General features: G+C 28.1%; 3 protein-coding genes, 1 long non-coding RNA gene and 1 other non-coding gene across 12 annotated transcripts; 3 read left to right on the forward strand and 2 right to left on the reverse strand.

Moving 5' to 3' along the window:
• Window positions 1-449: 449 nt before the first annotated feature.
• Window positions 450-10,354, reverse strand: LOC149055496 (vitamin K epoxide reductase complex subunit 1-like protein 1). Of its 6 annotated transcripts, none has more exons than XM_089225296.1 (6): window positions 10,155-10,354; window positions 9,816-10,037; window positions 7,970-8,072; window positions 7,610-7,871; window positions 1,025-1,134; window positions 450-802 (listed from the first exon to the last, which is right to left on the reverse strand). In XM_089225296.1, the coding sequence occupies exons 4-6, from the start codon at window positions 7,777-7,779 to the stop codon at window positions 579-581; spliced, it is 504 nt and encodes a 167-aa protein (XP_089081422.1). In that variant the 5' UTR covers window positions 7,780-7,871; window positions 7,970-8,072; window positions 9,816-10,037; window positions 10,155-10,354; the 3' UTR covers window positions 450-578. The 6 variants fall into 6 exon arrangements, with proteins under 6 accessions (XP_089081422.1, XP_089081425.1, XP_089081424.1 ...); XM_089225299.1 differs by having other exon boundaries at window positions 7,610-7,844; window positions 9,967-10,037; window positions 10,155-10,294; XM_089225298.1 differs by having other exon boundaries at window positions 9,967-10,037; window positions 10,155-10,294.
• On the forward strand, window positions 762-8,724 carry LOC149055497 (uncharacterized). 2 transcript variants are annotated; one of them, XR_016191321.1, is made up of 3 exons: window positions 762-881; window positions 2,548-2,706; window positions 8,266-8,724. It is a non-coding gene; the product is annotated as an uncharacterized LOC149055497 (long non-coding RNA). The 2 variants fall into 2 exon arrangements; XR_016191320.1 differs by lacking the exon at window positions 762-881 and adding an exon at window positions 2,300-2,454.
• On the reverse strand, window positions 1,626-1,699 carry TRNAI-AAU (transfer RNA isoleucine (anticodon AAU)). The gene has a single exon. It is a non-coding gene; the product is annotated as a tRNA-Ile (tRNA).
• A 51-nt stretch (window positions 10,355-10,405) lies between the features above and the next one.
• LOC107161955 (Ammonium transporter) lies at window positions 10,406-21,896 on the forward strand. 2 transcript variants are annotated; one of them, XM_015508596.2, is made up of 10 exons: window positions 10,406-10,682; window positions 14,989-15,078; window positions 15,955-16,185; window positions 16,980-17,182; window positions 17,854-18,087; window positions 18,254-18,365; window positions 18,727-18,839; window positions 19,294-19,420; window positions 19,656-19,727; window positions 21,325-21,896. In XM_015508596.2, exons 1-10 carry the CDS (start codon window positions 10,559-10,561, stop codon window positions 21,390-21,392), a joined length of 1,374 nt encoding a protein of 457 aa, XP_015364082.1. In that variant the 5' UTR covers window positions 10,406-10,558; the 3' UTR covers window positions 21,393-21,896. The 2 variants fall into 2 exon arrangements, with proteins under 2 accessions (XP_015364082.1, XP_089081417.1); XM_089225291.1 differs by lacking the exon at window positions 21,325-21,896 and adding an exon at window positions 19,796-20,050.
• On the forward strand, window positions 13,816-14,712 carry LOC149055499 (uncharacterized). The gene is made up of 3 exons (XM_089225300.1): window positions 13,816-13,984; window positions 14,262-14,433; window positions 14,495-14,712. The coding sequence occupies exons 2-3, from the start codon at window positions 14,269-14,271 to the stop codon at window positions 14,642-14,644; spliced, it is 315 nt and encodes a 104-aa protein (XP_089081426.1). The 5' UTR covers window positions 13,816-13,984; window positions 14,262-14,268; the 3' UTR covers window positions 14,645-14,712.
• Window positions 21,897-23,705: the final 1,809 nt, after the last annotated feature.

Here is a 23,705-nt window from a genome sequence, read left to right on the forward strand (position 1 = left end):
CGCGGAATACGCGTTGTAAAATACGACTTATATTATTATTGTAAATTATTATTTGTTGGCTTGTTGCTGAACACTATATTATGACAATGAATGCAAAGTTTGCCTCACATTCTTACCACTGCTAGTATGTTTTTGAAAAATCTATTGCATCATCGTAAAAGAGATTCACAGCTATTAAATTATGTAATATATGTTTCAAAAGTATAACATTTTTCGATTTACCTTAAACTCAAATTAAATATTTATAATTTTTTGTTTCGGTTACTAATTATTTTCATGGTCATTCATCAAATATGGCTGTATGAAAATCGCTGAATGTTGTAGTCGGGCTTACACGAAGACTAAAACCGTAAGACACCCTGTGTGATCGCGATACCTGCAGCTGCTTAATGTTATAAAATATTATTATGTATAATAAATTATTACATAATACTATGAAAGGAACGTAATTTGGAAATGTATTACTTTTATTTATTATATATACTTTAATATTATATACGCTGCGACATTACATCTTATGGTAGACGTATCGGCGTATCGCTATTCATTATTTTATAAATAGGTATATGTATTATGTTTTAATCGTCTTTGCAGGGTTTGAGGTGCGTAGATAACAACAATTGCCGCCGTTTGGACGATACACATAACAGGCTTATAGCATTTATGAAATATGTGATCAAGCAAACCAAACACAGTTCTTGAACGACGAACACCAACACGGAAGCCAAGTAAATTGTAGACACGTTGGACGCAATCGCCAAATAGTAGTGGATGTTTACGATTTTATCCCTGTCCGAACAACCTGGAATTCAAAATTGAACAAAAATTACATGATAGATTGGTTGCAAATAACTATAAATATTAAAATGTATAAACAAGTCGTAAGTATTATATAGATAAAGACAGAGGTAACCTCTGACTATATTATACTAAATACGTATAATATGCCCGTCACGAATGTCTTATTCAATGTAATAATTATTATTTATTATGCATTGTTTATAAACTATAACAATAAACGTACTCAACGCGAATGACAGGGTGTAAAATAACATTCCAGTGAGTCCGTTGGGTACGTTGAAAGTGGAATCTTCTCCAAATATGTATCTAACAATCCCAAAACCTTTGGCGTATCTGTAAACATAATTTTATAGTGATACATTATCGTTAATATTTTTTTAAATTATACCCGACATTATTGTTATTGTGTGAAATATGTAAATTTTTAATTTTATTATGTACCGTTTAACGGTGCGGATATATTCGATACCTTTTATAACTTACAATACATATTATACGCGATATTGTAAAATGGTGTTCGGGGATAAACGTTTCGATTTTTACCAATAATGTGTATATTTTCATGAATTTTAATAAGTCAACAGTTTTATTAAAGTTAATTATCATATTGTGCATTGTATTGTATGTATGTATTATTATTATTGTAGGTACTATAAATGCGATGGAAAAATAACCATTTTCAAATGTTTTGAGATTTATAAAAAATAAAATAGTGTAGCTTTGAATTTCAAACAAAAAACAATTCGCAATTCATTACTTCAAACAAAATTTGTGAACTTGAAATATGTAATAAATATGTAATATAAAAAAATGCAAAAAATCTCTGGCCCATGGGGGGATCGAACCCACGACCTTCGCGTTATTAGCACGACGCTCTAACCAACTGAGCTAATGGGCCGATGTTACGAAAGGCCGATTTTTGGCAATTTCAATACACATTGCATCTATATTCTATTATAGTGTAGTCCATAGGCGCAATTTGGGGGGTGCTTGGGGGTGCTTAGCACCCCCAAATTTTTAACAGCATTATCGAATATTCGAATGTTTATTGCTTATAACTTATGATATTATGTAGTCCCAGTGTTAATTTGTTTTTCCAAATGCCAATAGGTAATTTATTATTTCTATTATGATTAATAAATTATTATGTACTATTAACGTAAGAATATTTTATAGAAGGATAGTCGATTTAGACATTTATTTTAGTCGATAACGATTACGCCGAAACGTTTATCGACTATTCGCGTATGCCGTTGCCGTAACAGCTTTATCAATTTCTTTCGTGAATCCGGTAAATAGAAAAAAACATCTATAAATAGAACGCGCGTGATCAATTTATTGTCGATCCAAACTCCGAGCGACCATTAATTTGATCATTTCATTTTTTCTGCGAAAACACACAGATTGTGCTTATGTGCACCATTAGTCTATAGTGTCTGTACTCAATTGTCTGAATTAGTTACGAATCCTATACGTGTAACGTGTTTTAGTGTTTAATGTTTATAGTTTATTCTTATTAATTAAATTGAATAATATTATTATTAGTTATTACTCGAGTTGTGATTGCTTTTAAAGTTTATCATTGCAAATACTCAAAAGATGTTTAGTATTTTCAATATTGTAAAAAAGCCAAAAAATGAAAAACCCCAAGAAGTAAATCATGATATTTAATAAATAAAGAAAAACCCATCTTTATAATCATCTTAATGTTAATATTGATTATTATTAAATTTTTACATATTTTAGTTGAATTCTGAGGTTGTTGATGAACCTGAATTGGAAATTGTAGAAAAAGATGTTATAGTTAATCAATCTGATGCTAATTGTGTTGAAACATTAGCAAATGAACTCCAACATTCTGATTTGGGAAATCTTACAACTGGGCCATATCGTCCTGTTTTAAATGTAAGTTAACATTTTGTTAAATTTAATAACAATAACAATAATACTAACATTATTAGGTAATTATAAGTAATTGAGATTACATTAATTATTCATAGTAGGCAGTAGCAAGTATGTATTAATCATACTTGTTTAATATTTAAATACTTTTTCTGTATTTCAAATATATTAAATACAAAATCCTTCCGAACAAGATTTTTAGTTTTGTTTTTCGACTATGAAGAAATTGCTTAATAATAATAAGTTATAAATTATCACTTGAACATAATTAAATTAATTGGTTTTAAGAATTAAGAACCTGAAAACAACAAAGCTAAAAAAATGTATTTAAAAGTATTTGAAATACTTTTTGAATATATTTAAATACTTATTAGCAAAGATATTTGAATAAATATTTTAATACTTTTTAACTGAAGTATTTAAATACCTATACGAATTCTTTTGAAAAGTATTTTAAACAACATTGGTATTAAAATTATTCATTAAATATTTTAATACCTATTTAAAATACTTTTATTTGTATATATTGTATTGTAATCGTTCTATCTTGTAGGTTTATAAGCTAACTAGATTTGGTTCGCAAAAACAGATCGTTTAGTAGCGAATGGTATAAACAATATAATTGGTTGGAGTATAGTATAAAAAGCAATGCAGCATTTTGCTATGTATGTAGAATGTTTGCTGATGAACTTATTGATGAAGTTTGGTTTGTCCCAAAGACGTATACCTTTAATATAATATTTAAATAAACATATTTACCTGTTTTTATATACCTTAAATTTGTGTTTTATTTTATTTAAATGGTGTCGTGGTATGGTCATAAGGGGGTGTGGGGGGCAAAGCCCCCCACGGGTCACTTTGGTCAACTCAAACCTAGCACCCCCATGCATTTAACCCAAATTGCGCCTATGGTGTAGTCACAAAAATAACAAAATATAACGCTTTTATATTCAAACATTAATGAATATTAGATAACATGAAATCGGATGTAAGACGTATAAAGTAAAAATACTTTATCTTTATTTTTTATTCGTATTAATTATTTAAGAAGACATTCCACCACATGACAAGCTCCGAATTCCCAAAAACTAAAATCTAGTTGGGCTAAAAATATTTCAAGAGGCCTAATATCTTTAAATCGGCAAAAATGGCGTACCGTAGAAAGGAAAGTAGTCAATATGAATCAGCCCTAATGGCTCTATTCTAAATTTTTATAAATATGTCTGGTTATGGCCCGACCTTAACATAGGATTCGGTACCACTAGTCTCCGTCTTACTTAACAAGTAACAACCTAAGGTATACTAATAAGTATACAGCAAAAAAGGCTCTTGCCAAATAGAAACGTACAGGTTACCTCAATGGCAGGTGGATCTTTAATAATTAATAACCTAACCAATAGATTTATAAGGCAACTTCAAAACCACGAAAATCAAATCTGTGATGGTTAAATTTCTAACTTAACTTTAACGAATGGCTCACTCTAGAAAGTTACCAGAAAAAATCCTTAATCACATTAAGCCCCACCCTTCACTCCACCGCACTGGTATCTTAAAAAACACTGACGAGTAACGATGTTGAGAAGGCTAATGTCTTTGCTGAACACATTTATACACAGCATTTAAGCCAAACGAACCCCCAGTATTCTTTTAGTATTTGAGTTCCTAGACAATCTACTTCCAGTCTATATACAGGGTGATTTTTTAAGCATGCTCGCCCCATTTTTATGCTTAAATTATGCATATATTCAAATTTTGATTTTTGGAATATTTAAGTGTAGTTAAAGGCGATATTTTTGAGTACTTAGATTTTTCACAACTTTTAAGGAGTATCCTGTAGCGATACCAACTTTGGTTTTTCAAATGACAACCTATATGTTTTAAAACAAAATGTGATTCAGATAATTTTTCTGAAAATTTTGACATATTGCAATCAAAATTCGAACGAAAACTTCCAGAGTTATTCTACTTGAAATACTAAGGAATAAGGATAAAAGTCTAATACTTAAATGCTTACGTTGTAAATGGATACGATAATTATAATTCGGTATACAATATAAAAATAAAATATTTGTTAATAATCACTTCTTATTACTAAATGGCCAAATATTGCATCTGACAATTTTCAAAAGAAAAGAAAATATGAATAAAATAATATCCTTTTTACTTTATCCATGTTACCTATACCTTATATAGGCAACGTTAATATTTGTATAGCATAGGTATACCTACTTATAATAAAATACCGAACAATAGTGTATAATAGCACAAATGCGAAATATGTACGTGTATCCATTTACAACGTAGGCATTTAAGTATGACTTAGATTTTTATCCTTATTCCTTAGTATTTCAAGTAGAATAACTCTGGAAGTTTTCGTTCGAATTTTGATTGCAATATGTCAAAATTTTCAGAAAAATTATCTGAATCACATTTTGCTTTAAAACATATAGGTTTTCATTTGAAAAACCAAAGTTGGTATCGCTACAGGATACTCCTTAAAAGTTGTGAAAAATCTAAGTACTCAAAAATATCGCCTTTAACTACACTTAAATATTCCAAAAATCAAAATTTGAATATATGCATAATTTAAGCATAAAAATGGGGCGAGCATGCTTAAAAAATCACCCTGTATACCTACCAAACTCATTTATCCGAATTAAATTTTATTTAATATAAACATTTAAAAAATGTTAAATAACCTGGTCAATATTAACCTAACCTAACCTTATTATATCCGCACCATTTTTAAAACGTTAATACAACTATTACTTAGAACTATTATATTATCATCGTTTATATTCAACTCTATACCCCCTTTTTGTTTATGTTATCTTTTATCTAACTAGAAATATACACAAATAATACTTGCTGTTCCCCAAGGCAATAACATATCTCCTTCCTGTTCAATGATTTACCAGTGACCTACCAATCTACCATCAAAACGAAAAAAATCTCATTTTTATATTTGCGAATGACACTACAATTATTCTTACAATCGACAAAGATCCAACCAAGCAACACAAATAATCCAAAGCCATCTAAATGTGCTAAACATATGGTTTCATGACTGGAAAATCCAAGTCAATCCATTTAAATCCTCTTAAATTACTTTTACCCTTCGATCTCTTAACATTCTTCCAAAAAACTATCTCACAGGTGTCGTTAATGGGCAACCCCTCTTCAATTTACTCATTGTATAACCATGTATGTAAATACGGATTGTAAAAATTAATATTAAAACATTTAAAAAAATAAATATATATGATTGAATGTCAAAGAAAATTATACATTTAAAAAAAAGCATTTTATTCTGTACCCAATAAATTATAAATAATACAAAATAATGTTATAGTAAGTTTACCTATTATAAAATTTAAAGTTAAGAATATTATCCAGTAGGCACCACATAGAATTTGTTGATATTTTAATTTTGAAGCAAATTACATTAATTTAACAGTCAATTTAACATTTTCTGTGAAATTGATTCTTCTATAAACGTACAATTTGCAACCTATGTTATTCATTAATAATACGACACCAACACCTAAGGTACCTACTTTCTTAATACAATTGACGATATTGTATTAAATTGATTGAAATATTAAAGTGATAAACGGTACCTTATGTTTTTATCTAAAGTACGTTGAAAATCAAATTTAAAAACTATGAGTTCTCAAAAAGTCTTCAAATTATACATAAATTATTATTATTTCATATATTGACAATTGACACGATATTACAATAATACATGAATCTAAATAATAATATTAATAAACACCTAAAGTAAACCAGTGTTGTCAAATTAGTCAACATATGTGTACTGCGTTTTGCCCGTTACAAGGCGATTGTTGTGCGTTTTATTTTTTGGATAAAAAATATTAAATAATTTACTAGTTGGTAGGTATTGTAGTATGGTTTCTTAAAACATTTTAAAATAATTTTTCAAATATATAAAATAAGTAATACTTGGGTATGTGAAAAATACATAAATTACATAAATCAAGTGATCGCTGTCAGTATTAATAAACATCACTAAAGGAAAAAAATTTTTTTATTTTTGACAGTGTTTACTATTTAGTATTCTCGGGAATTCCTTGGTATGCCAATCCTAGGCTTAAAAATGTTTTCATAAAGTAAATATAACTTATATTTATATAAGATATAATAAGTAATTAGTAATTAACAATTTTTATATAGCTCATATAAACGCTTAACAATAGTAATTATAGAAAGAAAAAAAAATTACTTTTTGGATAAATCGATTACCATATCGACAATCCACATACCTTGTACCTGTTGTAAAATAAGCTGTATATACATTTAACGTATTGGAGATTCGCATGGATAGCATTCGTTAATAATATTGTGTCCAGTATTATCATTTATTGTACCTATATTTTTCTAAATTATTTTACTACTACATATTTACATTTAGTTTTTATAACGTTTATAATTTAAACATTTTAATATTTTAACAAGCTAAATAGATAAATAGCATTCTTATTGTTAAAACTAATATTTATTTATAGTATTTACTTTTTAAAAGTTAATTATTTTATTATATCATTTAATTTCATGAGAGCAATAAATGGATTTTTAGATTTCGAATTAATGATTAATTCTATAGTGACAAATTTCGATTTTGAAACATAACAGCAAACAGTTACGATAGTCCAATAATGCCAATAATGGTATATTATTTAGGAACTAAATGATGAAATAAAAATTTTAATAGATACCTTTGATATTTTATTACACCTAATGCGTTTAGTTTTTATTTCTAGATACAGATTGATAGTGAACATATTTACTTTTATTTATTTATTATTAAATTCGAATATCTATTTCAATAATATGTTATAATATTATTGTATTATAATTTACAACACAATAATCATACACTTACGGCGAAATAAATGCTGAAGAACATTTGACGTATTCCCTGAGGTCACACAGTGGTTTGAAATCCGGATCATTTTCCAGTGAGATTTCCACGTACAGAGCATACGCGGACACACAAAATCCGATCAACGCGTACGCCTTGATGATCCTGTTGACCGTGCCGAGTTGGACCATGATTTGACAAGTGCGTCACGGTAGTCGTCCCTTCGTATATACGTCAGCATACTGTCACACTAGCACTAGCATTCTCACAATTAAACTATTACCTGTTATTGAGTTCGGTCATACGTGAAATTGGTTTTATGCAAATGCAGTATACAGTGCGTTACTTACACTGTATTGCATCAATTATTTTATACTTTACCAGGCGTGGCCAGTGCGAATGTATCGTATGTCGTATCCTATTATGTATTTACATATTTCCGAGATGTGGACAAACTTCTGTGTATTTTTCATTTTCCCAGTTTCTAAAAATTAAATTATACAAAAACTCAATAATAACTATCTATTTTATTTAAAACAATGTAATATTAATATGCATAATTTCTTCAATTTTCTAAAATATTTTGTAATCGAAATTCAATAATAGTAAACAGTGTGGTAGTATAACATAATATTTTAATATAATTTAACAATTATGTTCTTATTTTTTTGTTATAGGCTACGAAGATAAAATGTCTGGAAAATATAAATCCATCAATTATTTCAAAATAGATAGCATTAAAAGTATATATTCTATAATATGACGGTGGCAGTTTCCATCAATCAAGAAAATTTCTTTTGAGGAATCATTAGTGCCGTAGATAGAAATAGATGGGCCCCAGTGCAAATTAAATTTGTGGCCCTTTTTAAGGCGCACATTGGGTGTGAATGTAGGAGGTGCTGATATAATTGATGGTACACAGATTCGTGGGAGGCTTATAGCCCTCCACAGTCCACAACCCCACTAATAATATAATAAACTGCATTGCAATAATTTTAAATGTTTACTTATTTATATTCTTACTTTTTAATTATAATACAAATATAATTAATTAATATTTGAATTAATTTTTCTTTAATACTTTGTATAGACAAATTTGAAATTAATAACTAATAATAAAGTTGAAATTGTATAAATGTTAATGTAATCGCTACTCTTTATTTATTTAAGCTATTAAGCAACTATACGCTGTACATAATATATTATGTATTCAAAACATTTAAAAATAATTATATTATTACATGTTATTATATGGGGACTGCAGGGGGTGCTAATTTGAAGCCTGGCTGTGCTATATATTATACTAAAATAACAAAGTGCTAACGGCATTATCATTATATTATGATCTTATGAAAAAAATTGTTATCAGCATAGATTCTTAATTCTTATATTATTTTATTTAAGTATGGGCCTCATATTAGAAATTGCAACTCGGGGCCCCGGTGCAATGAACCGCCCGCACCGCGGTTTCTACGGCACGGAATCATAATATGATAAAAATGTTTTGTGAATTACGCCTCATATAGTTCACAACTAACTGCAGATGGGATTTGGTGTAATGCTAAACGTTTTTGATTTATTTACGGTTACATTTTATAATTATCATTCGGTTTGCGGGTTGCGGCGCCCATAAACTAAAATATTATATGATAGGTATACCAACCCAACAAAATAAATTAAATTTTTATCAAATTTGATCGTATACAAATACAATACGTACATATTAATAACATTATCGTGCAAATAAAATTACATAGGTGTATGGTGTATCGTATACATGCATATAAAAAGGTATAACAAGGGGCGGTGGCATTGGCAAGTATATTTCACCTAGACGCGTACGAATTTCAAATCGAAAATGACTGAGCAGTGTATACTTATATTGTTATTGCTGTGATGACTGATGAGTGATGACAAAAAATTTGTGTTTCGTCCTACATTACAATTTAAGATATAGGCAGGTTTGACCGAAATGTGCACTCAAGAATAATGTTATACGAGCTGTTACGATGTATTTTTAACGGAATTATATTATACTATTAATACTTATACGAGTAGTTTATATACTACAGATAAAAATTGTCTCGTATTTTCTATATAAATCAACGTATTACCTATAAATAATTACTAATTAAAATATATTTTATTTTATATTAATCTCTAAATAAATTAGAGCATAATTTTAAATATACAAATTATTATTATTATAATACTTTATTCGACTTACTTAACACTTAAGTTTAAATATATCCAAAACAATGTAATCCAATACGAACAAAATTGAAAAAATCTGAACATTTTTTGTATATGACTTTTTTTAAATATATATATCTGCTATTATTCTCGGGTTGAATCTAGCACTGTAAACCTGTACATACTTGGCTTGTTTATGGCGCCTTTGTGTACATCGTGAATTCTTTTGATCCTGTGGCTCACGAGTTCTGACGCACTGCAACATTAAATATAATTTGTTTAGTCCGAGAATTTGCAGAAAAATTCTGTCATCACATATAAATTAACGACGATGGGTATATAAAAAAACTTAATACGTTTAATAGTTACTTACCACCAAACAAAAAAATAGATATATGTATGGGTAATTAGTGATCGTTATTTGCGATCCATCTTTATTGCCGTCGTTGCCCTTTCCTATATGTATGTGTTGTTATGTTTAAGTATTATTTGCTATAACCGGTATAATCGCACATTGGTTTAGCACGTAATACTTAGTTTTACTTGTCAGTTGGTTTCTGCTCATTCCGAAACCACACTTAACTAAAATATTCATCAATTTAATGGTATTATTCTAGTGAAATATGTAATATTATATTATAATGTTCTTCTAATTTCATAACTACGGTATATTTTTTTATACTATATCAAACCTAATCTCGGTTATTTGCACGTAAAATAATATTTTCCCTTCATTTTTTGATAATTTTTGTATTTTTGTAAATTTCCTCTTGTAAAATGGCTGTAAATATTAGTTCAGCGGTTAAATCAAGCAATATAATGACCATTCAACTGGACTTGGAAGAATTAAAACTCAACATCGACAATATGTTTTTAGTTATCAACGGAATAATTGTATCTTGTGAGTACATATAGTTGATCTTATATACTACATAAATATTAAACATTATTTTCAGAACTATATTCATAAAAATGTTTTAATTTGAACTATTTGTCAAATTAACTATATCATTTTTAAATTTGTATGCACTCTAAGTATAGGTAGGTACAAAAAATATTAAAAGTAATATATCTTTGAACTGCAATTATTTTTAAATATCGTTTAAAACGCTTAAAGTGTAAATAGATTTTCTAAGCATTTTTTCAAAATATATAGTTATTAGTAACAAAATTGTATAGAATACTTAGATTAAGATAATACAATTTAAAAAACTACCCTGCATCCATATCAATTCAATATTAAATATACCTATTAATTTAGTTTATTATAGTGTACTGTAATCTACAAAGGGTCATATTAAAATACTTTGAAATTGGCGTTGATTCAATAAAAGTATGGTTGATGAAAAATTTGTATGACTATAACATATAGTGGACGTGCCTAAAATGCATAAAATATACTTTTAAATCAGTAAAAACTAAAATCATATTCATATGTAAAATGATGTGAGTTTAACGTAATATAATATTATCTTAGCTACAGTATAACCCGACTTTATATATGAAAAAATCGACAAAAATAAAATACGGTGCTATATATAATAGCTAGTTAGCAAACCTATCAGTTCACCGGCTAATTACCGTCAATGTACCTTATTTTTTAAACTATAATGTCTAATTTTACCGAAATGGGCAATCCACCTGTGGCATTTGTTATATATTTTCAAACGTAATTCAAACAACTCCAAAATATTCCTGATATCTCTAAGAACATTTTCGTAATACTAACATCGATTATATTTTAGTATGTTTTATATATGTAACTTATGGCAATCCTATATTATCTAAACAAAAAATATTCGATTTTCATGAGCTAAAACGAAATTTATGTATGAATTACTCTTTGGAAATAAGCGATGTATAGGAAACAAGTAAGTTGGAAAATAAAGTTATAATTTTTTTTGTTTTGATTATTAAGTGTTTCTGACATATAAGGTCTTCAAACTTATAAATAAGATAATTGAAAATATAACATTTAGAATTGGTAATAGTACCAGCTCCTCCAAATAACTTTATCAATATATATAATTAAAATGATCATTAAAGTCATTACGTAAATATAATTATCTAAGCATAAATAAAATACAATTTACTCTTTCATTATTTTATCTTGTCAGATTGCTTTTGCTGTGAAATTTGTTCATTTTAAATCATAACAGATTTTTAAGTATATATTTTTAAATTTAAAATAACTAAAAATGCTACTTTTTGCTGTCTTTAAAATATATTGCACACTGCTCAGACATAAATAATGATAGGAGAAGTATTGGCAACATAGTTCCTTCTCCGGTCCTCGATACCATAGAAAAAAAAAAGACATAAATAATGATATTAATGACTATGTCACATGACATTTTTACATAAACAATAACGACTTAATAAGGAATCGGTCACTAGTTCACTACTCAAAAGCATTAATAACCTTGTTTGCTATAAAATTTAAAATTCTAAATAATACATTTTACAAACCATAGCGTTTACCATAAATGAAATATATTGTCATATTGGACGTATTTCTATATACGATATATATGTGTATAAGGTATAACTCTCATGATGGATTTAAAAAAAGCTAGGGGAACAAACGCGACCGAGAACCAACATACATAAATATAAAAATACTCATGAGTTATAACTATGTTACATATATGCGTATATAAAAAACATATTATTATAAGTATCATCGGTAAACGGTAAAGCGCACTAAAAACTAACGATAGCAATAATTGAAGTCAATTGTTTTATGACAGCAACTATGAAGTAAAAATATGTATATTAATTTCACAAGTAGGTACTCAGAAATTATTTCTACGGTATTCCATATCTAATGATAACACGAAAGCGCACGTGGCCTAGTAAAATTCGATTTAAAATTTGAACATGGTAAGGTAATATGTATGCAATATACATTGCTTTTTATTTTTTAAGATAAATTTAAACAAAATACAATCACTTTGCATGACTAATTTAGATATAGTTAGTTATAATAAAAATTTTGTATTCAAGTGAATACGATATGGGTATTTACGTCGCCGATCGCTAGTACCATTTTAGATGGTTGACTCATTTGAGTATTATCTGTCATTTCGTAAAATGACATAATATTAAATATATATGTAGCTACTAGGCCAATGACAATGAAAAGACATTATTAAAAATTACAAAAAATTATTAAAATATAATAATACTAGTAAATAGAAATAAAAGAGATTGTTTTCCTGTTCCTTGTTAATTTGACTTCACTTTTTTTCACGAGATTTGGAGTATTCGAACTTTGAATATTTCTATAGAATGTTATAATTGAATCTCAAATGTTAATTAAAATTACGGCTTATTATAGCCGCGATTCAAATATAGCGTTAATTAATATTTTCTGGTTATTGTTGTAAGTAGAAAATAAATCTTTTCTAGATTAATTTCTTATAAACGCGGGTTATTTTTATTAGGATAATTTTAAAATGACATGAAACTATATTATATTTTATGTTCAACTGTTTCTGTAATGTTATATATCAAACCCAAAACGAGTTAAAATATTTAAAAAATTATACAGTGTATAAAAAAATTCTAATATAAACATTCATTGAAAATTACATGAATCTATAGCCATTTGTTTTAGAGTTACACTAAAAATAAAAATTGATTTAGCAAAAATCCGATTTTGAGTAAAAATTCTGGTTTTCTTTAATTTAATTTTTGTTTTTCCGACACTTTTGAAAACTACTAAAATGCACCAACTACATTCAATTTCCTACCAAAAAAGTTACTGAAACTAAAAATTGAATTATTTTTTCAACTACTTATATAGTATATTCAAATACAAATTAAAAGTTTAAAAAAACTCTTCATTGTAAAACCAATAATACATTCATTGCTCCGAGCTCTGCTCAGAATTTAAAATAAAAATATTATATTTGCATTGTATCCATTATATGAGTATGATAATATGAGCAATATTAAAACCCTTTCAGCCCCCGTGATGCCATATGGCATCATAGTTTTTATCATTCTTTCATTTTACGTAATTATTGTTAATTGTTAACAGTTAATATCACATTTGATTGAAAAACATGTGTTTATTCTTATCATATTTATGCAATTTCGCGCCAAATCCATTATTTATCGAGTTATCATTGATTATGTTTACGTAAATTACGACTCTCCACTATTGGCATCATTCGTGTTCAATTTTATTTAATTTAGGTAAGTAAATTTATAATTATTGCTATTTGGTAAATTATTTATGAAACAAGATACATTCATCCATGTAAATATCTATTTCATTTTATAATATTTAATTTAGTTTAGTCGTTACAATGTCACATATCTGATGATTCCATATGGCATCATTGGGAATGTATAGATTATAATATATTTATATTGTAATGGTTACAAACTGTGTGTATCTTGGTTACATTTATTATTGAATATTGTTTTTTTATTTAACAACTTATTTATAATAATGATTATTGTTATTCAGTCTTATTATGGCTCTCAATGATGATCAAATTGCAAATTTATTGTGTGGAGATTTATCAGATATTGATGAATTTGAAGAGTCAGATAATGACGAAGAAAATATTGATTTCCTGGATGCTTTCAGAGACATGGACCACTTTTTGCATCAAAATGATCTTGAATTAAATAATTTAGTAAATTTAATAATCATCTGTATTATTATTACCTATTATTTATAAAATATAATTGATTTAGGAACAAATATTTGGTGATATTCCATTCAATGGGGAAAATTCAACACTCAATGCAAATGATCAGGTTAATCAAGATGATGAAAATGTGATACAATATGATGCAAAGGCTTGTCGATTATTTTTATGTTTATTGTTATGTTTTTTATATTAATAATAATTTTTAAAAGTTGATAATTATGTTATGTTTTATTTCAAATAAATACTTTGTTAAATTTTAAAGTGTAAAATATATATCCTTATAGTACCAATGATGCCATAAGGCATCAGGTCTGGAAAAACTAAGTTTTTCATGAAAATGGAAATTCAAATTTTTTTATCTCTTATTTAAGTCCTATTTAGTAATATTAAAAAAAAAAAAAATTTAATTTTAATGAATTTCAGTCATTGGGCCTGAAATATAATATTTATATAATATAATTAATATAATATAATTATATTAATATAATACTACTATTGTAGTATTATATTAATTGAATGTTTAATGTTTGCCTGCAGTTATGCAAGTAGGATTCGCATGTTTAGAAGCTGGATGTGTGCAGCCCAAAAATGTGACTAACATTTTAATGAAAAATATATTGGATTTATGTGAGTACCTATGTATAGAATTTACCTCATACTTTGTACACCATGAAGAATACAATTTAAAAACAAGTGAAAAACGTGATTTAATTGACACTAGGGAAGAACCGCAGGATTAACGACAATAAATTGATGATATTATGGATTGTATACAATAATTCATTTACTTTTTCATATAAAACATCAAAATTAAAGTGTCATCATTGGGTGGCTTCTTTATTCACTTTTGTATTTGTATACTCATGTTATCTGTACCTATCGTTATCATATATGCTTATTATGTCATCTGATATAGATTGTATATTATGACTTAAAATTTAAAAAAAAATATATATATTATGGATTGATGCATAACTATTAACTACCTACCGGCTACCTAGCTACATAACTATTATCCATGAAAATGAAACAATATTGTTCTGAAGAATTGTGTGCAATGAAATAGAATATTCGCACCTATTATTTTTGTAAAACTCCTTTCTTAGCATTCCAGAAACAAAATGAAAGTGCCAATATGTGCTTTAAAATTTTAAAACTGATGGTGAACTTCTTATTTTGAATTTTGTATTTATTTTTTTTTTACTGTTAGAATACATTTTCTTGTGGTCTGAAAATTAACTAACTTTTTACGTGACATAAATGCTTAAAAATACACAACTAATTTGGTCGTTAGTGACCTAACCTGGCCATGGAACACAACTTGATTAATGTCTTAATCGTTAAATTTAAATCACAAAAATTGATTACCTAATTTCCATCAAAATATCAAAAGAAAATAGAGGTCTAAAAAAAGCTCTCGTGTTACGTTTTTCACGTTTTAACATGTCCTAATAATATAATATATTAAAATTTTTAATATATTTTTATAATACTTTATTATAGTCATCTGCGCCCTATCGTACTGGCTGGTGGGATACGGGTTGGCCTACGGTGGCGGTGGTTGCAGATACTATGGTAAGGAATTCTTTGCGGGCGTCGGCATGCCGTCAAGTCAAAACGGAGTGTGGTTTTTCCAGTTCGTGTTCGCAGCGACTGCAGCAACTATCATATCCGGTGCTGTAGCCGAGAGGTGCAATTTCGTCGCATACATATTATACAGCGTTATCATATCAGGTAAATCGTAACTTGTAATTCATATAAGTGTTTACAGTGCGCTGCATATTATATCATAGTACACATACCTATAGTGCGTGCTCGAGTGCTTAATTGGCTCGTATACCTGGACTAAGTCCTCTGGGGTCCCTGCAGACATATAGGAGGTAATGAGGGGGTGAGATGTGAGCTAAAGACAAATTTTATTCTCTCTGCCAAAAAAAGTTTTTAGTTGTGAACTTAACCTCCCCATATACGACGGATATTTTTCCAATTCTAACTCCCTACAATTATATAATGTTGCATACATATAATAAGCATAATAATTCAATTTTTTATTATAAATATATATTTTTAAAATATTTAAAAAAACTATGAAAAATAAAATTTTGTATTTGAAATTTGTGCGCTTATTATACGTGTGCTTATTACTAAATCCAATGCAGTCTTGCAATAACTGCTGTATAAATCCGGCTGATAAAATGTAAAATCCACTTTATATAATGATATTATATGCTATAATTATAGATACATCATACATATATTATGCATTGTTCCACGTGAATTTTGTTTATTATATATATCTATATTAATTATAAATCACTATATTAGTATTATAATATTACATATTAGGTATATAATTATTTTAGGTAAACGTGATCACCCTTTACGATAACCCCTAATAATTCAACTTATCGTGTGTATAAAATCATATTATATTATAATGTATTTATAGTTTAAAAATAACTAGAGATAAAAATAATGTTATACTTACCTACCACTATTATAGTATTATGATGACTTCCGCATTTCAGGTGTGACGTATCCCATCGCCTCGCACTGGACTTGGTCACCCGACGGTTGGTTGCTGAAAATTGGCTATTCCGATTTTTCCGGCGCTGGGACAGTGCACTTACTGGCCGGTAGCTGCTCGTTCATCGCAGCCTTGTTCATCGGGCCCCGGAACGGACGTTTTAGTACCATCGCTCCGAACGAATACAACGGACACTCGATGCCGGTAAGCCACACGACTATGTCTGTTGTATTTATATAAATTATAATAAACAACACGTTACACATGCCAAGAATAACCTGCATAGAAGGATAGAACATAAGACGAATGAAACAGTGTCGAACACGACGTTAATAAGAGAAAAACAAAGGTACCTAAAAATAATAATGAAGAAAAAAATAAAGCTAATTGGACATCTGCTAATACCACAGATATATATTATATGTATATCTGTGGTTAATTTACACAATAAATTATTAACCATCATCATGGAAGAGAAAATAAATGGTTAAAAAACTCTTGAGGATAAACGCGGAAATCCTTCTTTGAAGAAATCCACTATTGGATGGGTTTTACTTTTACGTCTTACCAACAATTTAAGAGGAAGGCATGTGGCAGACATGAATGGCTACAACGATAAAGCTTTGCTTTTAGAAGCTCATGATGAATTTATGATATAAATTTAAATAAAGCACACACATAAATACATAATATATAATACATAATACATAATACATAATATACTTTATCTAGCATACCTTAACAATTTCTTAGATTATTTTTACTAATCATTTTTTACGTAGGTACAGCCATATGTGATTACATCATATTGACTTTACCTATAAATTAGTTTATAGTATTCGACCATTTAAAAAAACATATTTATGTTTATATAGCTAGTAGCCACGGGAACTCTGTTGCTTATATCAGGATTCCTGTCGTTCAATGGCGCGTCCCTGGGCCATATTACCAAACCCGGTGACGGAGAAATAGTGGCAATTAGTGTGGCCAACACCATTTTTAGTGGAAGTGGTGCGGCAGTGGTCATATTGATTATAGGCAAAGTTGGTCTGATTGGGGAGTCCAGGTGGCCATTCGCGATGACCATCAACGCCGTCTTGAACGGAATGGTGAGTATACCTAATATTAATAATCTTAAATATTATATCCACTTACTTTTCATAGATACAACCTTACTTCAGTGGATAGCTTAAATTTTTAGGGTTGCAGTTCATGGTATAAAGGTGTACTTACCTAATTATATATATTTACTTATATACTTATATACTTACTCAGGTCTCGGTGTGCGGAGGTGTCAACGAGTACACACATTTTTCTGCAGTGCTGATTGGAATGATTGGTTGTATCATTTACTTAGTGTTGCAATGGTTTGTTCCCCTTTTAAAAGGTATAAATATTAAAATATATAACCTACGTAATTATTATATAATATTATTTAGGCTTTAGATATTTTGTGGCCCTGTGCAACATTAAAATATATCCATATCTGAGGACAAAAATATACCATCCGGTGCCTTAAGCCATCCCTAATTACTTGTATCATTATATGTTGTATATTAACACTCATCATTGTTTATAAATTCATATATGTAATTATAAGTTGGTAGTGTTTATAATCAACGCACGTATATTATACAACACTTAATTCGAAATTGATTTTTGTTTAACATTAATTTAATTCAAACGGTCAAGCTTTAATTGTTTTTCATAATTTTCGTTTTAGTTGTATATAATTATATTTTATTTAGTGGACGATCCGCTAGAAACGACTGCCGTCCATTTTGGTGGTGGATTGTGGGGAGTGATAGCTACACCGCTTTTTGTAAAAGGAGGATTTTGGAACAATCCCGATTCTATGCCAGTAAGTTTATGTAATATATAAAGTCGAGTGTCTTAATATACTCTATGTATGAAGGTGTCAAAATGATTTAACAAACATATGCTAACAGCCATTAATCCTTCTACAACAATTTTTTTTTAATTCTGATTTTATAATCATATAATCATATAATTTAAGAAGTGTTCTGTGGCAGTTCCAACTTCTCCAATTTTTTTAAAAATAGGAACTGATATTCTTTAGCATAAATTATTAAATAGATAATTTTTCATAAAAATTAGACATGTGCAAACGAGAATTTTAATAAGTACTTTAATTCCGTGTCCTTAAAATGTATGTATTTATTAAGAATAATAGTCCATAAAAATAATTTAACAAAAACATAAAATGTAATATGTAAAATTGAATCTAGCAGTTTGTCTACATATCAGTTCATTAATTAAAAAAATAAAGAGGTGTTTTTATTTACACTTTACAGCTTTTGAAATCGAATCTAATTGGTGCTGCATCGATTATTTTATGGTCAGTAGTAAACAGTGCAATATTGTTCGGGTTCCTAAGAGTGTTTGACCTGCTCCGTGTGTCCAAAGAAAAAGAGATTATCGGTAAATGAATATTTTATTATAATATAATTATATTTTTAGTGTGATATAGGTAAGTATATTATTATTATAGTACGTAGTTTAGAGACATGCATATTTTATTGATATTCATATATTAATATATTGTGTTAATTTTTTAACGTATCAATGGAGCGTAATTTTATTAGATATACTTATTATATTATTATATTTTTCGTAATTTGTGTGAGTATAATGTTTAATTGCAATGTTCTTCCAGGTTTGGACATGAGTCTTCACAAGGAACAAGCATACCCGGAGACCAACATTTGTATTGAAAACGGATATAAAAGTAAGTGATGGTCAATAATTGATGATCCCGTAAAAAAAAATATATATTATTTTTTCGTGTACCTATAGGTCCTAGAAAAATATGATATAAAATTATACAAATATATAGAATACATAAATATTATAGTAAAAGGGGAATTACCCGTTTCCGCCAAAATTTGAAATGACCGATTCCGCCATCGCCCGTTTCCGCCAATTTAAAAAAAGGTTCGATTTCCGTTTCCGCCAATTTACCTGCTATTCACTTATTCATAATTAATATACACAACATTTTGTCATAGTTTTAATAAATATAATAATAAAGTAAAAATCACTTATTCATAATTAATATACACAATATTTTGTCATAGTTTTAATAAATATAATAATAATACATAAATACATATAATATTTTGATATTTTGTCAAACCTAATTTTAAGAAATACAGTAATTGAAATAATTTCAAAAGTCATAATATTTTTTTAATTTATTTAATATAATTAAATGCAACACTCTTTACGTACGAATAACGCAATATTAGTTTATTTTTAAAATCAGTTATAGCCTTATTAGTCCTATCACATTTTAACAAAGTGTATCATATATGATACAGTGCAAGGCAATGTTAGATACAAACGAAAAATCCCCTTATAAATTTTTACTCATTTATGTATGATAGTGTACACTCCCGCTGACAGTCGCGGACGGGCATTTCCATGATGAATGATGATGCTATTCAATTATATATATATATATAATATAAATAACTTTAAAATGGAATCATCGTACCTATACAAATCGATAAGATTGGTTGATTTGATTGATAAGTAATTGAACAGATAGGAACATTGAGATATAGTGTTGACACATAGGTAGACGTAGTGACACTAGTGTTTAATACTTACAACGAGATAAACGTATTTGTGAATTTGTTATTTAATAATATACATTATACAATCAGTACTATGGAATATATAGAAAGTAAAATTGGTAAAAAAATGTTAGTTTTGGATGATTTTAAATATTTCATATTTTGGAGCAGAATATTTTCTCAACAATGTTGGATTTTTTTAACTTAAATTTTTTTATTTTAAGCAATCAGGTTCATGTAGGTATACATTGATAATAAGCAAAATTAATAAAGTCATATTTTATAATGATAAGTAATTGAGTGAAGTAATCTCTCAATGAGAAATTTAGATACTTCGTCAGTAAAAATATAAATGTGCAATTATAAAATTAAAAACGTGAGAAGACATTTAAATTTAAAATAAAATAATACAGGTATTTTAAAAAAAAGTTCAATTAATTATTTTCCTTAACTGTAGTGTTAATCTATGTCAGTTTTATACTGTTATGCATTATACTTCAATAGCTTCTTGAATATTTATTTTGGTTTTTACTTTATAACGATGTTTAAAATTAAAAAACACAAATTTGAAAAAAAAATATGGAAATGCGTCTTAGCAGAATAAAATCTTCTACAGCTATGTAAGCGGCTAATCATAAGGAAAAATCAAACGAATTATGTTCAGAATTTACTAAATTATAATGTCTCAGTTAATTTTCACGATCATGGGTCCCTATTTTTAAATTTTACTTGATAATTCGCTTTCAGACAACAAAACCACAGTTATCAGACACGCCTACGACAATGTGGCTATGCAACACACCCTGCAACAGTAATAAGCAGATATCTCATCTTTTACGACAAGAGACGTCAATATTATATAATAAATCGTAAAACAATAATTCATATACTATACAAAAACATGATAAGTGTATTATATATTATATAAAATAATAAAATAATGTTGAATGTTCTATCAGCAAATATATGTTATCACGGCCGTGGCATAAGTGACGAAATATTATGTATAATTTATTATTTATTAATTTATTATATTGTATACCTAATGCAGGGATGCACTCAGGATTATTATTTTTTGGTGGGGAGGGGGGCTAAATTAAATCATTTTCAAATATTAATACTATTAAGTATTTAATATTTATTTTAAAACATGTACAGGAATCTTTAAGCTTGTGTATACGATCTTTTACTTAGTAATTTTGTTTTTTGATTCCGGTTCTAAGTTGCGCCGTCGTGGTGATGTTATTACCTACTTGTTATGCCTGTAAGGCTGTAAAACATAAATATTAATTTATTAAATTATGAATAGTACCTACCTATGGTGATATTTTTTTATAGAAATATTACGTTTTGAATAGTTGAGACGCCTTGGTCCTTTTTTCCTTATACTGACAGTACTTCCGAAGTTTGAACATTGATTTCTCGATGAATATGAAGCATAACTAATCCATTCGGTCGATTCTGACTTATTGTAATTCTCATTTTGAGGGGAGAATAAGCCCGTTAGACCCCCCTTGGTATAATACTATAATGTGTGGTATGATGGTACTTACATGCGTCGCTCAAACCACCTGCTTCACAGTGGCGTACCCAATGGTAGGGAGGTATTAGCTTCGATTATATACCCCCCGCAGTGTAATTTTTATTTTTAACCAACCAACTTAGCATAGATCTCTTATTACTTATTATACCTATTGTATAATAGTTCCGTGCTACTATAAGTACATTATATACAGGGTGATTCTTTTATCAAACAACACTAATTATTTCAAAAACTATTGACTTTTTTCAATTTTTTTTTTCTTCATAATTTTAGATCCATCTTGTTCTAGAACTATGTATTTTTTTAAATATTTTCACCCTTATACTTATCAGGTAAACCATTATCAACTTTTGATTTTCAAATGACAACCTTTACTTAAAATGTCATAAACTAAAAAGGCTATTTTTTCAATGAATTTTCACGTTTAAATTTTAAATTTTCGTTAATCCGTTTTCGAGATATAGCCTCACAAAGTTGGGTGGTTTTAGCCGTTTTAGGTGGTGTTTGTGTGTTATAGGTGTATGCTAGGTGGTATTACACACGAACACCATATAAGTGCAGTTGTACTGTTGTTTGATAAAAGAATCACTCTGTATTATTAAGTATTAACCATATAGGTATAATTGTATAAACATAGAGCCATATGCCCATACAAATGCGTCGTTGATGGTATACCTATCAGAAAACTTGAATGTAATCAGTTTTCAGTTATTAGAAGCAGAGTCAAACTGCGTATTAAAATTAAATAAATTTATACTGCTGCATATAAAAACCTTAATTTATTATACTTAATAACGTATATTTTTTAGGTAGGTAGGTTTACCTAACCTAATATTTAAATATCTATCATGCATTCATGCAGCATTATAGCAGTGTATTTGAGACTTGAGTATAACGATGGGTGGGTCACCCCCGTAGGAAGTGTACTTTATTTTGTTTTTATTTAAATTATTGTACCACACGGTGGCTTAATCTAGGCGTAAGTATATTATAACAAAGGTGATGGTAACTAGTGTGACCAGACGTCCCCCATTAGGGGGGATTGTCCCGTTTTTCAGAGTTGCGTCCCGCATATCTAAATGTCCCACTTTGGTCCCGTATTTATGAAAATTGAAGTGGTGCATCATGATTCCACACTCTACACTCTAAAGGACGTTGTATCAGACTTGCAATCATGAATTGATAATAAAAAAAAATTGTATCTAAGGATAAGTATTAAAACTGTAATTGTGGTTGTAAATTAAAATTTGTTTAAGTAAAAACTTTAACATTTTAAAATATGTAGAAGGTATCTAATGTTTGTCTGATTTGTTTATCAATAAAAAATTATTTTAAATAAAATGAAATGTAATGGTCACATTAGTGATAGCCGACGGGCCATTTGGAACATATAATTTCAATTCAATCTTTAATTTAGTAAGCAATATAAATTTATAATTTATTATATTCGTAATTTTAAGATAGTTAATTTATAAAGATTACAATTTACATACTTACCTGCCTATTGTTGAGAACGATTAACGAGTGAGTTTACGTTAAATTTAAGTGGTTTTTTTGTGAAAATAATTTCCGTTCATTGAATTTG

Source organism: Diuraphis noxia, unplaced genomic scaffold (assembly GCF_037042655.1).
Source record: "Diuraphis noxia isolate RWA-SAM2 unplaced genomic scaffold, SU_Dnox_SAM2 contig0004, whole genome shotgun sequence".
Classification (NCBI taxonomy): Eukaryota; Metazoa; Arthropoda; class Insecta; order Hemiptera; family Aphididae; genus Diuraphis; species Diuraphis noxia.

Excerpts from the sequence above, each read along its gene's own strand:
- LOC149055496 (XM_089225296.1), bottom strand. The coding sequence starts at position 7,779 with ATGGTCCAACTCGGCACGGTCAACAGGATCATCAAGGCGTACGCGTTG. Across the intron at positions 1,135-7,609 it reads TCTTCAGCATTTATTTCGCC|ATACGCCAAAGGTTTTGGGA; the intron begins GTAAGTGTATGA and ends TTATGTTTACAG. Across the intron at positions 803-1,024 it reads CACCCTGTCATTCGCGTTGA|GTTGTTCGGACAGGGATAAA; the intron begins GTACGTTTATTG and ends TTTGAATTCCAG.
- LOC149055499 (XM_089225300.1), top strand. The coding sequence starts at position 14,269 with ATGGCTCTCAATGATGATCAAATTGCAAATTTATTGTGTGGAGATTTA. Across the intron at positions 14,434-14,494 it reads ATCTTGAATTAAATAATTTA|GAACAAATATTTGGTGATAT; the intron begins GTAAATTTAATA and ends TAATTGATTTAG.
- LOC107161955 (XM_015508596.2), top strand. The coding sequence starts at position 10,559 with ATGGCTGTAAATATTAGTTCAGCGGTTAAATCAAGCAATATAATGACC. Across the intron at positions 18,840-19,293 it reads ACAATCCCGATTCTATGCCA|CTTTTGAAATCGAATCTAAT; the intron begins GTAAGTTTATGT and ends TACACTTTACAG. Across the intron at positions 19,728-21,324 it reads TATTGAAAACGGATATAAAA|ACAACAAAACCACAGTTATC; the intron begins GTAAGTGATGGT and ends ATTCGCTTTCAG.